The sequence below is a fragment of the Amblyraja radiata genome, chromosome 3, assembly GCF_010909765.2.
Source record: "Amblyraja radiata isolate CabotCenter1 chromosome 3, sAmbRad1.1.pri, whole genome shotgun sequence".
NCBI lineage: Eukaryota > Metazoa > Chordata > Chondrichthyes > Rajiformes > Rajidae > Amblyraja > Amblyraja radiata.
The window spans coordinates 19,697,260-19,713,188 of NC_045958.1; the positions used below are offsets into that span (position 1 = coordinate 19,697,260).

Consider the following 15,929-nt stretch of genomic DNA (forward strand, 5'->3'; position numbering starts at 1 on the left):
CTCTCTCTCTCCCTCATAGAAACATAGACATAGAAAATAGGTGCAGGAGTAGGCCATTCGGCCCTTTGAGCCTGCACCGCCATTAGATATGATCATGGCTGATCATCCAACTCAGTATCCTGTACCTGCCTTCTCTCCATACCCCCTGATCCCTTTAGCCACAAGGGCCACATCCAACTCCCTCTTAAATATAGCCAATGAACTGGCCTCAACTATCTTCTGTGGCATCTTTTTCTCTCCCTCTTCTATCCTCTTTCCATCACTGCCTCACTTTCTGACCCCTCCCTCAAACCTTTTCTACATTGTGGTACTTTCCCATGTGAAAATTAGTTTAGAAATAGCTAAGATAGACACAAAATGCTGGAGTCACTCAGCGGGACAGGCAGCATCTCTGGAGAGAAGGAATGTGACGTTATGGGTCGAGACCCTTCTTCAGGTTCAGCTGCTCTGAACTGTAAAATAAATGTATTGCAGCCTACAAGATATTAACAAAAGTTACTTCATCATTTTTATTTTATTTTTTATTTTTATTTATTTATTTATTTATTTATTTATTAGAAGTAGACATATTATACAATGTCATTACATATTATAGTAGAAAAAAAACTTTTCATATACATCAGTCATACATTATTAAAATTTTCCATTATCAATTACTTCTGCTTCTAGTATTTTTATTTTTTATAGAAAGCGAGAAAAAGAGAGGGTAGAAAGTTACAAATAAAAGAGGAAGCAAAAAAAAAAAAAAAAAACACAACAGAAAAACAAGGGAGGTGGAATGGGTTACCTGTGATACATCAATGGAGATAGGTTCGTAGGTTATAAAGTATAGAGTATAGTTTTTCATCTGTTCCTGAGTTCAAGTTTCAGCTGGGTCCTCGTGCTGTGCCAGTCTATCCCTTCAGATAGTTAATGAATGGAGCCCAAATTTTATGGAAAAGATCTTGTTTGTCCATTAAGACAAGTCTAATTCTTTCTAAGTATAGGGTCTCCGACATTTCCGTAATCCACATTTTGATTGTGGGGGTTGTAGGGCCTTTCCAAAATTTTAATATTAATTTTTTTCCGGTTATTATACAGGTGCACAACCTTTTATCCGAAAGCCTTGGGACCAGACACTTTTCGTAATTCAGAATTTGTCGGTCTTCGGAATGGAAATTTTTTAGCGTAGATTTTAATGGCTGGCTCAGTGGTAGAGTGCTCGGCTCATATCCGCAAGGTCGCGAGTTTGCGCCTTGATCCCGGCAGTAAACTCGGTCGCGAGTTTGAGTCTTCAATGTAGTTTTTTCTTGCAGAATAAATGTTTGTATGAAATGCAGTGTAGGAGAAGTGTACTGACTGTGTGGGCAGAACTTTGGAAGTGATTGCCCACCAGTCTAAAAAGCCGCTGTGTCTCCCTGTCCCTGGGATAGCAGGGGGCGATCAAACAGCACAATACCCCCCTCCCCCTCCAACTCCAGAGGAATCCGCTCCCCAATGGGCCGCTACGGCGACAAGTGGCAGTTTGCCCACAGCCCGAGCTGCGCCCCCTCATCCGCCACCCCAAGAACAAGACGTACCTTGCACACCGTCAGCTTCTGCCCCTACGTGTTCCTCTGGAGTTGGAGCGGGGCTGGGCTGGAGTTGCTGCTGGCTGTGGGTCTCTGGGATCTCCGTGCTTGCAGTGGGCCTGGGGGTCGGTGTCCCGTTGGTCCTGACGTCTCCGGCCACCCCCGTGGACTGGGAACTGTACCGCCCTTGCCCCCTCCCTCTGCAACTGCAAACAACCCCACTCTCTTGCAAGGGCGGTACAGTTCCCGGAGGATGGCAGGTGGCCGGAGACGTCAAGACCAACAGGAACCCGCTCCCCGATGGGCCCCTACGACGCCCCGAGCTGCGCCCCGTCATCCGCAACCCAGGTTCCTCTGTAGTTGGAGCGGGGCTGGGCTGCTGTTGGCTGAGGGTCTCTGGGATCTCCGTGCTTGCAGTGGGCCTGGGGGTCGGTGTCCCGATGAGGGGGCGCAGCTCGGGGAACGGCTTCTGGTGGTCCTGACGTCTCCGGCCAGTTTGCAGTTTTCCTCTGGAGTTGGAACGGGGCTGTGCTGCTGCTGGCTGTGGGTCTCTGGGATCTCCGTGCTTGCAGTGGGCCTGGGGGTCGGTGTCCCGTTGGTCCTGACGTCTCCGGTGACAGTGCAAAGCCCCCGCGCCGGTGCAATGGGCGGGGAGCTGGAGAGGGGAGGGAAGGGGTCACACACATGGCCGGGAAGCAGAGGGGTGTAGGTGGGGTGAAACTGAAGCGAGCGACAATCTGCTGCTGCCTGCCCCGCTGAGTTAAAAAGTTCCCACGCAAGACTCACGAAACACTGTGTATCGTGAGTCTACCGTGGGAACTTTTTAACTCAGCGGGCAGGCAGCAGCATATTGTCAATTATTAACCCTCCCGCGCAATATACCCTCACCTTCTCTTTTATGAATGGGGATTTAGTTCCCCTTTCTTCGAGGACCGACCGGAGGTTCCGCTGTCACCTCTGCGGGCCGCCCTCGGTGAACGTTTTCAAGGACCTTTCTTCAAGGACCGAAAAAATGGCCGCTATTCGGAGGTTTTCGTTATTTGGATCTTCGGATAAAAGGTTGTGCACCTGTACTGTAATTGAGGAAGTTTCTTTGGTTTGTTGTGAGTGTTAAGCTTTGTTCTGATATTCCAAGTATTATTAATTTTGTGTCTGGGTCCAGTTTTGTATTAATAACTTTTGAAGTTATTTCAAAAATATCTGTCCAGAAATGTTTAAGTTTTATACAGTTTGCAAAAGTATGTGTTAAATTAGCCTCTAAATGTAGACATTTATCACAAATAGGAGAGATTTGTGGGAAAATTCTATTTAGTTTTATTTTAGAGAAGTGTAGTCTATGTAAGACCTTGAATTGTATTAAAATATGTCTGGCATTTAATGAACATTGATGTATTTGTTGTAAACTTTCGTCCCACATATCTTTCGTGATAGGATGACCTATTTCAATTTCCCATTTGTATCTATGTAGTTCGGTCGGTGGTACAGGGTACCTCGTTATTTAATAGGGTGTTATAAATATAAGCTATTAGTTTTTCAGTATTAGGATGCTTGTTCAGACATTCATCAAGAATTTCTGATTCCCTATTCTTGTAAACTTGTGTATTAGATTTAACATAATCTCTAATTTGTAGATATCTGAAAAAATTATTTGAGTGCAGTCCATAATTCAGTTGTAACTCTTGAAATGAAAGAAAAGTACCTTTCCCATAAAGATGTCCTATATTTTTGATTCCATGATTTTTCCATTGTGTGAAACCTTTGTCCATAAAGGATGATTTGAACAAAGGATTATTTACAATGGGAAGGCAGAGTGGTATATTATTCAATTTTAAATCTTTTTTTATTTGTTTCCAAATTCGTATTCCACTATGTATTATGGGGTTTTCTTTATAGGTTTTTTTGTGCTGTTTTGTGGGGGCAAATATGATCGGTCCAATTTCAAAAGGTAGACAGTCTTCCTTTTCCATCATTAGCCAATCTGGTTGTTGGTCCATTTCTTCCAGCCAAAAATTCATGTTTTTAATATGGACTGCCCAAAAATAAAATAAGAAATTTGGCAAAGCCAGACCTCCATTTATCTTTGATTTACATAAGTGTTTTTTACTTATTCTATGATTCTTATAATCCCAGACAAACTTGTAACAATGGATTCGACTTTTTTGAAAAAAGTTTTTGGGATATATCGGAATTAATTGAAGTAGGTACAGTAGTTGCGGTAAAAAAATCATTTTTATAGCATTAATTCTCCCAAGCATTGAAATGGGGAGTGTTTTCCAGTATTGAATATTCTTATGTAGTTTATTCAGTAAGGGTGGGAAATTTAGTTTAAATAAAGAGGTATATGTCTTAGTTACCCAGATTCCTAAGTATTTAAATTTATCTTTAACTATTTTAAAAGGGGATTGTTGTATTGTATGTAAATTAAATTTTGTTATTGGCATGATTTCGCTTTTATTCCAATTGATTCTATATCCCGAAAACTGACCAAATTGAGTTATTAGATTTAATAGGTTTGGAATACTAGTTTCTAATTTTGTAATATATATTAGTATATCATCTGCATATAAGGAGATTTTATTCCTTGTGTCTCTAGTATTGTATCCAAATATTCCTGGATGGTTTCTAACGCTTTCTGCTAGGGGTTCAATTGCAAGAGCAAATAATAGTGGGGATAGTGAACATCCTTGTCTACAGCCTCTAGAGAGATTAAATTTAGTTGATAACATTTTGTTTGGTAATATTCTAGCTGTTGGGTTAGAATATAACAATTTAACCCATGTACAGTACTTCTCTCCTAGTTGAAATTTTTCCATCACCGAAAATAAATATGGCCATTCTACCTGGTCAAATGCTTTTTCAGCATCTAACGAGATAATTGCTAGCTCTGTTGGGGATTCTATTGGAGTATATAATATTAAATAATCTTCTCAGATTAAAAAATGAATACCGTTTGGGGATAAACCCTGTTTGGTCAGGATGTATTAATTTACTGATCACTAAGCTCAATCTATTAGATAGAATCTTAGTTAATATTTTCTGATCAGTATTTAAGAGGGCTATAGCTCTGTATGAACCTGGGTCTTCAAGATCCTTGTCGTTTTTGGTATAAGTATGATTGTTGATTCATTTAGAGTTTCTGGGAGTTTCTGTTGAGTATAAGCATATTTGTACATTGTCTGTAGGCGTGGGGAAAGCAAGTCATAAAATTTTTTATAAAATTCCGAATTTAGTCCATCGGGTCCTGCCGACTTTCCATTTTTTAAGGACTTTATTGATTCTTCAATGTCTTTTATCGTAATTTCAGCCCCTAGCAATTCTCTCTCTTTCTGATCTAGACCCGCAAACTTACAATTCTGTAAAAATGTTTCCATTCCCGTTGATTGTTCTGTTATTTTAGATGAATACAATTTTTGATAGTATTGTAGAAATCTATCATTAATATCTTTAGGCAATGTTAATGTTTCTCCCTTATCTGTTCTAATTTTGTATATTGTTTTTTCCCCGTCCAATTTGCGAAGTTGACGCGCTAATAGTTTTTGTGGTTTGTCACCAAATTCAAAATGTAATTGTTTTGTATGTTGATAAAGTTTTATAACTTGGTCTGAATAAATCTTGTTTAATTTATATTTCAATACTGCAATTTTATTGTGTTTTATCGTGGATGGTGCTGCTGCATTTTCTGTGTCTAATTGCTTTATTTCCATTTCCAGTTTCTTTTGTTTGGCCCTATTCTCTTTATTAAAAAATGATTGGGAAGAAATTAATGCTCCTCGTACAAATGCTTTAAATGTTTCCCAAAGAAGCGAGGCAGAGATTTCAGGGCTATCGTTAGCCTCAAAAAACATTTTAATCTGTTTTACTAGATATTCATTACATGACTTATCTTTTAAGATTTGGGGATTAAATCTCCATTGTGACTGTGTCTCTGCCATTCCGTTTACTTTGATCATAAATGTTAATGGGGCATGGTCTGAGATTATGATGTTGTGATATTGTGAGTTATAGGTGAATGGGATAAGTTTTGAATCTACCAAAAATAGTCTATCCTTGAGTAAGTTTTATGTACTGGTGAGTAAAATGAATATTCTCGGCCCGATGGATTTTCAATTCTCCAAACGTCCTTAATATTAGTGGTATTAATGTATGAATTTAAAAATTCACTTGATCGAGATTTTAGTTTTCTTTGAGTTGATGATCTGTCCAAACAAGCATCCAATGTACAATTTAAATCTCCACCAATTATTAAGTTTTGTTGTGTACCTTCCGGGATATTGTTAAGAATTCTCTTAAAAAACAGAGGGCTATCAAAATTTGGTCCATACACATTGAGGAGAGTCACCTTTTTTAAGTATAACTCCCCTATTATTATAATATATCTGCCTTCAATGTCTTCTATCGTTGATATATGTTTAAAGGGTATACCTTTACGAATTAATATTGCCACACCTCTTGATTTATGTGAGAATGAAGAATGGTACGCTTTAGCAATCCATTTTGCTTTCAGTCTATGTTGTGCTTCATTTTTATTTTTGCTGTCAAATCTACATATAATACCATTGTTTTTTTGACTGATATGTCAAATGTTTTTTTTTAAGAGCCAAACTCCTCTTAGATCAATATAGAAAAAAGTCCAAACTTTTCCGTACAAAAGTGGTCTTGGCTCCGCTGGGAGATGATTTTCGATATGATCAATTGTCAGAATGGGATCAACAATTTCAAAATTATCAGAAGCTGTTTGATTATATGAACTCTCACCCAGAGCTCCATGTGAAGGTATGTTGTCATAAATAAATATTAACTCAATTTGTGTAATTTGTTGTAAGTGTATGATTACAGTTACTGTTGGCTTAGTAAAGAAATATGTGCTTAAGTAGAATATCAAACAATGTTTAAAAAAAATCAGAATACAGGTTAGAGGTAAACTTTAATTCAAATGCTGCGTAACATACTGAGTATTTACAGAATTTTCTGTTTTTATTTCAGACTTACAGAACCTTCAGTTCTTTGCTTACTGTGACAAATATCTTAATTTCAGTAGTTCCCTGAAGGATTCTGTTGGTTAAGGCTAAAAATCACTAAGTGAACCACTAGTAACCAGCAGTTATGCTGAATTCAAGTAAGCCGAGCAACCGAACACAAGATAAGGAGGAAACTAGGAAGATTTGTTTTTTTTAAATTGAATAAGGATAGAGATTTCCTGGTTCTCAATTCCCCCCCCCTCCATCAACTTTTGTAGTCAGCAAATTGTTGTCTTCAATTTGTGCCCCCATCAAAGAGATTCCACCACCAAACCTTTCAGCATTGGGTAGGGGCTGTTCCCTTCATAATCTCCTGGTCTACTCTTCAGTTCTTATCGTATATATCAGCTACAGAAATGGGTGGAGAAAATGCGGATGGAGTTTAATCCGAGCAAGTGTGAGATGTTGCACTTTGGGAGGTTGAATATAGGGAAAATGTACTATTAATGGCATAACCCTTAACCGCATTGATGTACAGAGGGAACTTGGAATCGAAGTATCTAGCTCCTTGAAAGTGGCAACACAAGTAGATAGAGTGCTAAATAAGGCATATGGAATGCTTGCTTTAATCAGTCAGGGCATTGAATATAAGAGTCAGGAAGTCATCATGTAGCTTTAAAAGGGGTGCAGGGGAAGTTTACCAGATTGATGCATGGATTAGGGGTTATTAGTTACTGGGAGAGGTTGGACAGACTTAGCTTGTTTTCTCTGGAATGCTGGAGTGTGCAAATTATGAGAGGAATAGATAGGGTAGATAGCCAGAACATTGTTCACAGTGTGGAAAAGTTAAATACTATAGAACATAGCTTTAAGGTGAGAGGAGCAAAGTGTAAAGGAGATGTGTGGGACAAGTTTTTTAACATGGAGGTTGATGAGTGCCTGGAATGGGCTGCCAGGGGTGGTAGTTGAGGCATATATGATAGCGGCATTTAAGAGTCTTTTTGATAGGCATATATATATATGCAGGGAATGTAGAGGTCTGAGAGGTAGAATTATGTTCTCCAGAATTATGTTCAGGCAGATAAAAATTGGTCGGCAGCATGGTCATCACAGACATTGCGGACTGATGGGCCTGTTTTTGTGCTGTACTCTTGTATGTTCTCACAGCAGATCAAGCAACATCTGTGGAGGACATAGTTAAGTGACATTTCTGGTCAGGAGCCTGTTTACCTGCTGTATTTTGCTGAGACTATAACACATTATGTTTTCAATTTCTGTGAGTGTTACTGGCCATCCATCCATAATTTCCCTTGAATGCAGTAACTGAACCACTTTCTTTTAAACTGCTGCGATCTCTGTTGACGACACTGTAGGGGGCACAGTGGCTCTGCGGTAGAACTGCTGCCTTACAGCACGAGACCCACGTTCTGTCTACGGGTGCTGTCTGTATGGAGTTTGTACGTTCTCTGAACACATGGATTTTCTCGGTGCTCCAGTTTCTTCCCATATTCCAAAGATGTGCAGGTTTGTAGGTTAATTGGCTTCTGTAAATTGCCCCTAGTGTGTAGGCTGCAAAAGTGGGATAACATAGAACAAATGTACGGGTCATCGATGGTCAGTATGGACTTGGTGGGCTGAAGGGTCTTTGAAACCAAAGCAACTTGTCATTGTTTGACATTGTCATAACTACTCCATGCGTGCCAAGATTCAATCAAGTAATCCATTGAAGCTGAGAAACAACATTTTGGACCATATTTAAAGATAAATAGCAAAGATTGTGAGGGGAAAAAACTCTTCTATTTTAAGTGTTAACTGAATGTTGAATAGTTTGAAATTCTGTTTCTAGGCTCAATTTGGCACATTGTCAGATTACTTTGATGCCATCCATAAAGCTGCTGAAAATTCACCATCACCATTTCCTGTCTTGAGTGGAGACTTTTTTACCTATGCTGACAGAGATGATCATTACTGGAGTGGATATTTCACCTCCCGACCCTTCTATAAACGACTGGACAGAGTATTAGAATCATATTTGAGGTAAATTCATTCAATTGTTGATCAGTTCTTTATTTTGTATATTTGCAACTCAATCCATGACAATGTGACCATTTTTTCCCTTATTTTGATAGCTGCTCACGTAATTGCTAAATGATTTGTGAGTATCATCCTTGGCATTGTTATTAAGATAAAATACAGATATTGCACAATGACTGGTTAGAGAGATATGATTGACATTTTAGCTCTATTCAGATGGGTCAGAGAAGGACTGGGCTGGTTAATTAAAGAGTCTGTCAATGAAGATCACAAATCCATCCCTTGATACTGAAAGCAGTTGCAGGATAAATAAGGGAAAAGGGCTGGTCCAGCAGTGAATAAAATGGAACCACAGGCAATTACAGCTTTCAGATGAGAGTGAGTCTTTTTGGAGAGGGTGAGAGAGGAAAGAGAGAGAAGTGATCAGGAGAGAGAATAGAGATATGACAAGCATGCATGCACCAACACATGGCATTAAGCATGGATCTCATGATGTAACGCGTTGGAACTCATGATACTTGGAATATATCTGTGATCCCAGGTGGGTACAAATTGGGGAAAATTGAAATCTATATTATATCAGAATTCACCTTGAGGAAGAAGATTATGAACTATTGGAAATATCAAACAGAGAAAGGGCATATTAAAAGTTATGCTATGTTTTTGGGTAAATTGTGCTAGAATAAAATATATTCCAATGAAATACAAGAGAAATAAGATTCATTTTCAACATTTTCTACGACCTTCCAATGTTCTTTGTTCCAGGCTTACCATTGGAGCACTGGCCGTTTGCAGACGTACTATTGTTTAAAGAGGGCGAACAATATATGATTAAAACTGTTAGCCAATCAGCTCTCCTTTTAAACCTATGAGCTTCGCAGGGGGATAATTTATTATAATACCATATATTATCTTTAAAATAAATGAGTTGGGATATTAATAGAAATAATATCCAATTAGCCAGAAATTCTTTCCTTTGCTTGTTTTATTTTTTGTACACAGCACAATGATTTCCCATGACCTTCTGCCTTGACCCGAAACATTCCCCATTCCTTCGCTCCAAAAATGCTGAGTTACTCCAGCTTTTTGTGCCTATCTTCGGTTTAAACCAGCATCTGCAGTTCCTTCCTACACAATGATTTCACTTCAAGTTGCTGATTATGTAAACTCATTTTAGCTGATGGATTTTTCTTTGAAGTAAAAGTTCATAGAAACATAGAAAATAGGTGCAGGAGTAGGCCATTCTGCCCTTCAAGCCTGCACCGCCATTCAATATGATCATGGCTGATCATCCAACTCAGTATCCAATACCTGCCTTCTCTCCTTACCCCCTGATCCCTTTAGCCACAAGGGCCACATCTAACTCCTTCTTAAGTTTAATACTAATTCATTGAAAAAACTATTCAAAAGCTATTAAAAATTAAAAATGAATAATCTATATTTTGTATTTCATGTCTAGGGCTGCAGAAATCCTTTACTCCTTGGCATCGGCAGGTGCAAATAAATCCAATAAAATGACAGCGTTCCCTTCATCTCAAGATTATAAACTGCTGGTAGAAGCAAGACGAAACCTTGGCCTATTCCAACATCATGACGCGATCACTGGAACTTCTAAAGAGTGGGTCGTGGTGGATTATGGGACCAGGTAAATGTTAATTTGTAGAATTCGTTTTAAATCACCTTTTTCCAGGTTCAATTATTTACTTTTAACCTTCAGATTTTTGAAAGATTGAGGGATTTTCAAAAGCAGTTCATTCATTATAAAGTGCTTTGGAAGTGTCATGAAAGGATATGAAAGGCGCTATATAAGTACAAGTTCTTTTTCTTTCCTCCTTCTTTCCTGTGAAGCAACACTTCGTTAAATTGTGTTTATCAACATTACCAAAATAAAAGACACAGTAAAAGGAAGTTATTCAACTACAGGTGACAATGACTCATTAGATATGACATGAATTGTAAATATCAAAGATGAAACATATCTTGGACACACAGTCTCTGTCCCATGGATTAAGTATGGATGTATAAGAACTAGTATCTTATAGTCTGGTGGAACATGTCTCGAATGCCTGCCAACTGAAAGTATTTGGTTTAGGAAGTAAGTTTATTCAATCTACTTGAATAAATATTACAATATTGTGATGTTCTTAAATGTTTTATTTTACAGACTATTTCATTCCATAATGAACTTGAAAAGAGTGATTGGTGACTCAGCACATTTTCTGTCATTAAAGGACAAGGAAAATTACAAGCACAATCCTTCAACACCCTTCTTCCAAATGGTGAGACATTCTACATTTCAATGTGCTTGTGATTATTCTGGCGATTGAGGAAAAAATTGTGGGCTGCTGTGAGTTAATAAAAAGGACTAAAAACAACCGATTTGTGTCTAACTCCACTGTCTTTGGAAAAGAAAACCCGTCATCTATACTATATTTTATTCTATTATATGGACTTTTAAATCTTTTTTTAAGTGACCAAGAAAGCCTCTGTTTTGATTTAAAAAAAGAAAATAACAATTGGCAAACTGAGCCAGCATTCCATGTGGAGCGGGTGGTGGCTCCATCGAGTGTGGCAGCCTCGCCAGCAGCTGTCTGTCCTTTCACCCTTTTTGTTATTTTTAGTCTGTCTAAAAGTTTGTTTTTGGAGGTATTTTTGTCTTTGGGGGGGGGGGGGGGGGAGGGGGGAAGGGGGAAAACCGTCTTCTCAGTCTCTACCTGGTCGAGGATGCGTCTTTTCTCTGAGCCGCATCTTCGTCCCCCCCCCCCCTCGCAGCCCACCATCTGGATGGGCGCGGCCTTTCCTGCCGAAGACCGGCCAGAGCTTCAGCAACGGCGCAGCACTGGATTCCATCGCGGAGCGGGCGATGCCTTACCAAGTTCGCCGTGTTGGAGCTCCGGAATGTTGGGCCTGCCGACTTTAACATCATGTGGTCAGCTGTGGTCTACGGAGCTTCCAGCTGCGGTTGGCGCTGACTTTAACATTGCGGAGGCCTGGGATCTTACACCGGTGTTGGAGCACCGCCCAGCTCGGCCTATGGACTTCAGAAGCCGTGGTCTCCGGTAGGAAGTGGCCGATTCGGAAACTCCAAGCCCGCTGAGAGTGTCGTTCCATTCCGACGCTGGCGCTCCAATCATCCGATCATCCCGGCGAGAGAGCCTGAAACATTGGGCCACCGTTGCGGCGACTGCGGAGGCCTCAATAGGCCCCGACCACGGGTGAACAAGAGGAAGATGACTGAACTTTGTTGCCTTCCCTCACAGTGGGAAACGTTGGTTCCGCTGTGAGGGATGTTTTATGTTAAATTCTATAGTGTCGTGTTTATCTTATTTGTGTGCTGCATGGCAACTCAAATATCACTGCACCAATTGGTGTATGTGACAATAAATGTAACTTGAACTTGAACTTCACTTGACCATAGATATTACCAGTAATGGCAGCATATCAAAAATATAAACTATGTGTACACTTCACCTGCACATGCGCGGATTATCTTGTCTCTGCAATATGAAGAAGTATTGCTTATTAGATTGCATTTTAGAAAATCGCTCAAAAGAGTGTGTCAAAATAAAACAAGGTTCGTACAAGACAAGCGCTGTAAGTTAATAAATCTTTTGAAGATATCTGGTGTAGAAAACACAAGGCTTTTATGTATGCCCCCCCCCCCCCGTACATATTGTATTTAGAGCTAGACCATGAAGAAAGTATGAATGCAGAAGTTCGATGCTTTTTAGAGTGTTGTGCCAGGAAAATGCTGCATTTATGCTCAGAGTAACCAACGCATAATTAAGACAAGTTATTGTATTCAATAAGTTCATTTGTATAATAACTTTTTGTTGAATGTTTTGGTTTGTTTCAGGTTGATAGCCAAGCTGCACAAGACGCATTACCTGAAAGAACAACTATTGAATTGAGCTTAACGCCCAGGTTTGTGGTTCACATTGCATTAGTTAAAGCCTTCTTGAAAGCTTGTTGAAGTGTGATTGTACAAAGGTTGAGAGCTGTCAGAGAAATCAATTGAAGACTTGGCACTTAGGCAATTTTTCAGGTGACTGCCGGTGACTGTCAAGTTAACCATATAACCATATAACAATTACAGCACGGAAACAGGCCATCTCGACCCTTCTAGTCCGTGCCGAACACATAATCTCCCCTAGTCCCATATACCTGCGCTCAGACCATAACCCTCCATTCCTTTCCCATCCATATAACTATCCAATTTATTTTTAAATGATAAAAACAGTTCCTCAAGCGTACAGACGGCACAGGTTTATATACTGCCGAACAAACAAGTGTATGTGCAGACTAGCCCAGACGTGAGTTCCTTAAACAGCTTAGTTGGGGAGTTGCGATTTGATCAAAACTACTCAGACCCGTTGGTTTTGCAGTTAACAGATAATAATATCATGCAAAAATGAACAGATATCTGTATACATTGCTCTATCATTCGGCCAAGACTTTCCTAAGAACAATGCGGCATCTTTAGTTTCGCAATACGTGTCAGCATGCAGAACAGCTAAAGTTTAGCAAAATTCTTTCACAAGAGTTCGTATCATTCAGGCACTGTTTAACTTGCTTATCGGTAGGATGAGTTTTGGAGTTTAAGCATTTCTGCCAAATGCAGACTTTTAGAAATAGCTCAATTTTCTCTCTTGTCGAAATAATCAATATTTCTCTGGAACTTAATTTTACAGTTCTAATCTATTTATTTTTTCCATCCTTTGTTCACATCTCCTCCAGTTAGATTGTGTCATTGGCAAGACTTTGATCCTTCTCTGTTGTTGGCAATCTATAAAAAAAAAATCTTGGTCTCTGCCCTATGATAGACGCTACTATGTTGTCCCAATCCTCTGCAACCTAAATATGTTTGTTTCCTAATTCTGATGGAAGTCTATAACAACCAGAACCATTCATTCTCTTTTTCTCTCCACAGATGCTGTATTACGTGCTGAATACTTCAAGCATTTTATTTTGATCAACATTTTCAGTTTACTATCTTAAATGCAACTAATGATTAATACAATTGATAGTGCAAATTAATGTGCACCAATCTGCTGGAAAAGAATGTTCTTGAAATGTTATCTGGTCTTTTTAAGTGTAAAAATTTCACAATCAATTAGGTCTCTTCCTGTTCTACCCAAGTATATTAAATTAGTTCACATGACAGTTCATTCATTTTAGGGTTCATATTTATGAATATCATTTGGGATATGCTTTCAATTATATTGAGGTTTTGAATGATTGAGTTTCACTAGTAACCACCAAACCACACACAGACACAGACACAGACAGACAGACAGACAGACAGACAGACACACAGACAGACACACAGACAGACAGACAGACAGACAGACAGACACACACAGACAGACACACACAGACACAGACAGACACAGACAGACACACACACACGCACACACACCCACGTTTATCAGTATGAGGTTTCGTGAGAGTTTCCTTAATACCTTCTTAATTAAACCAAAGATAGACACAAAATGCTGGACTAACTCAGCAGGGACAGGCACCATCTCTGGAGAGAGGAAATGGGTGATATTTCAGTTCAAGACCCTTCTTTAGACTGATGAAGTCTGTCAGATTATGTTATTTTTCTCACATTTGTTCCACACCTCTCACAACATTGGAAATGTGGTTTTCAAGAAATTGAAATGTTTCTCTTTCAGGTATCTTGTGGTATATAATCCAACAGACCAAGACCGTGTATCCATTGTAACGGTGCAAGTAAATTCATATAAACTAAATGTGCTAACAGCTTCAGGGCAGCAAGTGGAGGCTCAGGTTTCTGCAGTTTGGGACAAATCCAACAGAATTTCCAATGAAGTATTTCAGGTGGGCAATGTTTTCTCTGCTTCAATTCTCTATAACTAATGTACTTTTTCTCAACTTTTTTTTTGGTGTCGTGACCTCTCTACTACCTTATTCAACAATCCTTAATGTGTTCAGGACATCAGAAGTAGAATATGCCATATGCCCCCTCCACATTGCTCACCATTCGTTAGGATTGTGGCTAATCTGAACTTGGCCACTACTTTCCTGGGGTCTGTTTCTGCGTTGTACTGTTCCCTGTTATTTTTGTCCATATTCCACTGTGCTACCATCTTTAGGATGTGAGGAAACGATTAGCCAGAGGAAGACCCCTCAGTCACATGGAGTATGTTCAAACTCCATAGATAAGGATTGAACTGAGGTATATGGCACAATGAGGCAGTATCTGTAGTAGCTGTGCCACTGCACTGTTCTAGTAAATTCGTAATATTATTTCCAGCTTATTGCCACGCACTTGTTTATGTTGCATCCCCTTGACATACAGGAAGATTGCTCCCGATGTTGGGGAAGTCCAGGACAAGGGGTCACAGCTTAAGGATAAGGGGGAAATCCTTTAAAACCGAGATGAGAAGAACTTTTTTCACACAGAGAGTGGTGAATCTCTGGAACTCCCTGCCACAGAGGGTAGTCGAGGCCAGTTCATTGGCTATATTTAAGAGGGAGTTAGATGTGGCCCTTGTGGCTAAGGGGATCAGAGGGTATGGAGAGAAGGCAGGTACGGGATACTGAGTTGGATGATCAGCCATGATCATATTGAATGGCGGTGCAGGCTCGAAGGGCCGAATGGCCTACTCCTGCACCTAATTTCTATGTTTCTATGTTTCTATACTCTAATTATTATTATTATTCATTTCATTACCCTCAATATCTTCTTGCCTTGTCTCTTCAACTTTCTATATTTTCCTTCGCCCCTTAATTGTGCCACCACGTGCTTCTTTCCCGTCTGCCTCGTGTGCCAACTTTCTCTATTTGTTCTAAATTTCCATGGGCTCATTTCATGGAAAATGATTGCGTAACCTTATCACATGCAATTGATGTGGAATGTGCTTGTACAAATTTACCTTATTGGTTCATGTCTTCTACGTTTCTTTGCGTACTGTGTTGTGCCACCCTAATAACAGTTCGCAGAAGGCCAAATTGGCGGTGTGGTAGTGTTGTGCCACCGCAATAACAGTTGGCAGAAGGCCAAATTGGCGGTGTGGTAGATATGAAGAAGGTTGTCTAAGGTTACAACATGATTGATCAACTGGGAAAGTGGGCAGAGGAATGGCAGATGGAATTTAATGCAGTCGAGTTTCAAGTGATACATTTTGGGAAGTTTAATCAAAGCAGGGCATAAACAGTGAATGATAGATTCTGTGGAGTGTTATAGAACCGAGAGACCTATGGGTACACAGTTCCTTTAAAGTGCAACACAAATAGGCAAGGTGTTGAAACAAGCCAACTCTTCCTTTCATCATTGTGTACTGGAGTTGGGACATCACGTTCCACTATGCAAAATATTAACAATATTATCACACCTAGAATATTTTGTGCAATTCCTGTT

General features: G+C 39.5%; 1 protein-coding gene across 1 annotated transcript in view; it reads left to right on the plus strand.

The window, feature by feature from the left end:
• man2a1 (mannosidase alpha class 2A member 1) overlaps positions 1-15,929 on the plus strand; it is a 107,419-nt gene that overhangs the window by 29,261 nt on the left and 62,229 nt on the right. The window contains exons 8-13 of the mRNA XM_033017411.1: positions 6,146-6,323; positions 8,355-8,545; positions 10,002-10,187; positions 10,707-10,821; positions 12,399-12,466; positions 14,221-14,386. Coding sequence (XP_032873302.1) covers positions 6,146-6,323; positions 8,355-8,545; positions 10,002-10,187; positions 10,707-10,821; positions 12,399-12,466; positions 14,221-14,386 — 904 coding nt within the window. The remainder of the gene's footprint in view (positions 1-6,145; positions 6,324-8,354; positions 8,546-10,001; positions 10,188-10,706; positions 10,822-12,398; positions 12,467-14,220; positions 14,387-15,929) is intronic.